The 3402-nt window shown below is 60.6% G+C and overlaps 1 protein-coding gene across 1 annotated transcript; it reads left to right on the forward strand.

Moving 5' to 3' along the window:
* Positions 1 to 542: 542 nt before the first annotated feature.
* Positions 543 to 2972, forward strand: SIX1 (SIX homeobox 1). Its single transcript, XM_027702372.1, has 2 exons — positions 543 to 1102; positions 2090 to 2972. Exons 1-2 carry the CDS (start codon positions 543 to 545, stop codon positions 2376 to 2378), a joined length of 849 nt encoding a protein of 282 aa, XP_027558173.1. The 3' UTR covers positions 2379 to 2972.
* Positions 2973 to 3402: the final 430 nt, after the last annotated feature.

A 3402-nucleotide genomic window follows, 5' to 3' on the forward strand; every position in this document is an offset into this window, starting at 1 on the left:
AAGAAAGAAAGACAAGAAGAGCCCGGCGGGAGCGGCTTCCCCGGGGATGCGCCCGGGGGCGCGGGCGGCGGGGCCGCACCCGCGCAGAGGCGGCGGCGGGACGCGCAGCCGCGGCCGGGGCCGTGTCCGGGGCCGTGTCCCCGCCGCCAGGCCCCGCCCGCCCGTGCCGAGGCTCTGCCCGCCGGGCCGGGCTGGGCTGGGCTGGGCTGGGCTGTCCGGGCTGGGCCGGGCCGGGCCGGGGGTGCCCAATCAGCGCGGCGCGGGGGCTCGGGCGCTTTAAGCGCGGCGGCGGCGGAGCGGGGACAAAGTCCCCCCGGTGGCGCGACGAGCATCCCCGCTCAGCCTGACACACCGCCCCCGGCTGCCGCAGCGCCTCCCCGCTCTGGGGCCGCCACCGGGACCGGCACCGGGATCGGGATCAGCACTGGGACCGGGCCCGGCGGGCGCCTCCCCCGCGCCCCTCCGCCGCCGCTCTCCCGCGGAGTGCCCTCCTCCTCTTCCTCCTCCTCCTCGTCCTCCTGCGGCCGCCGCCGCGCTCGGCCATGTCGATGCTGCCGTCGTTTGGCTTCACGCAGGAGCAGGTCGCCTGCGTCTGCGAGGTGCTGCAGCAAGGGGGGAACCTGGAGAGGCTGGGCCGGTTCCTCTGGTCGCTGCCGGCCTGCGACCACCTGCACAAGAACGAGAGCGTCCTCAAGGCCAAGGCGGTGGTGGCCTTCCACCGCGGCAACTTCCGCGAGCTCTACAAGATCCTGGAGAGCCACCAGTTCTCCCCCCACAACCACCCCAAGCTGCAGCAGCTCTGGCTGAAGGCGCACTACGTGGAAGCCGAGAAGCTGCGGGGCAGACCCTTGGGCGCCGTTGGCAAATACCGAGTCCGCCGAAAATTCCCTCTGCCCCGCACCATCTGGGACGGCGAGGAAACCAGTTACTGCTTCAAGGAGAAATCCCGGGGCGTGCTGCGGGAATGGTACGCCCACAACCCCTACCCGTCCCCCCGGGAGAAGCGGGAGTTGGCGGAAGCCACCGGTCTCACCACCACCCAGGTCAGCAACTGGTTCAAGAACAGGAGGCAACGGGACCGAGCGGCGGAGGCGAAGGAAAGGTACGTGCCACCCCCCCATCCGCTCCATCTCCCCCTCTTCTCCCTGCTCCGCCCTGCGGGGGTCGGTTGGGAACCCCGGGAGCGCGGCGAGTACCCGGCGGTGGATGGGATAGGATGGGATGGGATGGGAGCGACGAAAACACACGGTTCCCTCCAAATCCCATTTTTTAAAATCATAAACCGTGTTGTGTCTCTCCTTCTGTGGAAACCCAAGTGGGGTTTCCACTCGAGATCAACCCGACCTCACCTGCCCGGGGGGAACAAACGAGGCTTTCACCGTCCTCTCCAGGCCGCTCCGCCGCCTTTGTTTGCCGCCTGCTGCCCCGAGCAAACCGGGAGCGATGCCGTCCCGGAGCCTCCGGGGAAGCGGTCGGGATGCCGGGTCGGGCATTGCCGGGGATCGGTCAGGGTAGCTCCGAAGCCCGGAGGAGGACTGAGATGCAGCTCCGGGATGGAGACTTCGGGGGGATCGGAGGGAGACCGGGATGGGGACACGCTGGCCCGGCCGAGCCGCCGCCCCGTACCGAGGCCACCCCGGGAGGCGCCGGGGTGGCCTCGGAGTGAGGCGGCAGCTTGGCCCGGAGAAACAGAGTGCCACGGAGGGTATCGCCTTCAGCAACCTCCCCAACGAGCCTCCAGGAGAAAATCTCGCACCCTGCTCGTCTCCCGGCCGCACTTTCATTTTTAATTAAAAAGAAAGAAAAGTCTCCTCTCAAAAAAAATCCCTCCCTCCAATTTTTTTTTCCTCACCTAAATTACCGGGCTGTGCGGTGTGCGCTTATTTACAGAAGGGGTAAAAGAAATGGGGATGATAAGTTATGAAAATATTAGGATTTTTTTTCCCCCGCTGGAGAAGCATCTGCTCCCACGCTGGAATTAAATACGAAGGATTTACGGGGGACATCAGCACAATGCCCATCCCCGCTGTCTCCCGCTCGCCCTGACATCCCCGTTGTGGGATTTTTTTTTTTTCTTGCCTTTCTGCAGGGAGAACACGGAAAACAACAACGCGGCCACCAACAAACCGAACCAACTCTCGCCTCTGGATGGGAGCAAACCCCTCATGTCCAGCTCCGAGGAAGAGTTTTCTCCTCCCCAAAGCCCGGATCAGAACTCGGTCCTGCTCTTGCAGGGGAACCTCAGCCACGCCAGGAGCTCCGGCTATTCTCTGAGCGGTTTAGCCACATCCCAGACCCCTCACAGCCTCCAAGGCCACCAGCTCCAGGACTCGCTGCTGGGACCCCTCACGTCCAGCCTGGTGGATCTGGGATCCTAAAGGCCGTCGGTGGACGGCTGGAGGATCAGGAGAGGAGGTTCTGCTCGGGGACAGAGGCTCTGGGTTGTACATAGAGGACAGCACCCGGTTTTACAGCTCACCCGCTGATTCTTAACGGGACTCTCGGCTCTTTTCACACAACCCCACATCGGCTCCTGCTCCAGTTCCCCCCTCCCCCAGCATCTCCCAGAATCACCATGATTTTTTTATTATTATTATTTTTTTTTCCACGTAGCCAAACGCAAAGAGCGGCAATAATCCTTGTCAGCCCTTCGAGTTCAAACAAGTTGATCCCAACGGGAATTACAAAAAAGAAAAAAAAAAGAAAAAAGAAAAAAAAAAGAAAATAAAAAACCTAACCCCAGCTGGATCCGATTCCACCCAAACAAATCCCAAGCAAATCGCGCGGTGGGGCAGGGGCGGCCAGCACATCCCTGCTGCTGCCCGGCCGGATCCCCGAGGAGCTGAGACGGGGGGACAGAGGGAGCGAACCGCTGTACTGAGCCCTGTGTCGGAGTGGGAGGAGGAAGGGGAAGTTACGTTTACATTTTTCATATTTAGCTTTACCAGAAAGATTTCGATGTAGTTTAAATTTAAAAAAAAAAAAAAGGAGTGAAAAAAATCAAAAGCTTCAGTATTAGAGTTTTACCAAGTGCCTGTGTCTGAGTGCGGCCGTGCGATGCAGTTGCTGAGTGGGCTCTTGTGGGCCCACGTCCCCCAGCTTCCTCCTCCTTGGTGGTGAAATGCAACAATGTGGCTAAAAATTAGGAGAATGATAGTAATAATAAAAGTCGACGGCCGTTTCCTCCTAAACGAGTATCCCCCAGGCTGCTCCGCCAGCTCCCCGTTGCCTTCTCCCGTCTGTCCCCGCTCGCCGCCTCCCTCCTCCGGCTTGCAGAGAGCCCGCGGATGACGCTGCCTGTCTCGAGTATTTGTTACCAAAAATCGCATGTGCTTTCAGGTTTATTTTCTATTGTACCTAAACAGTCTAAATTAAACAACGCTGATGGCAGAACATCCAGGC

The sequence above is a fragment of the Neopelma chrysocephalum genome, unplaced genomic scaffold (genome assembly GCF_003984885.1).
Source record: "Neopelma chrysocephalum unplaced genomic scaffold, ASM398488v2 Primary Assembly neopelma1_183, whole genome shotgun sequence".
In the NCBI taxonomy this organism is placed as follows: domain Eukaryota; kingdom Metazoa; phylum Chordata; class Aves; order Passeriformes; family Pipridae; genus Neopelma; species Neopelma chrysocephalum.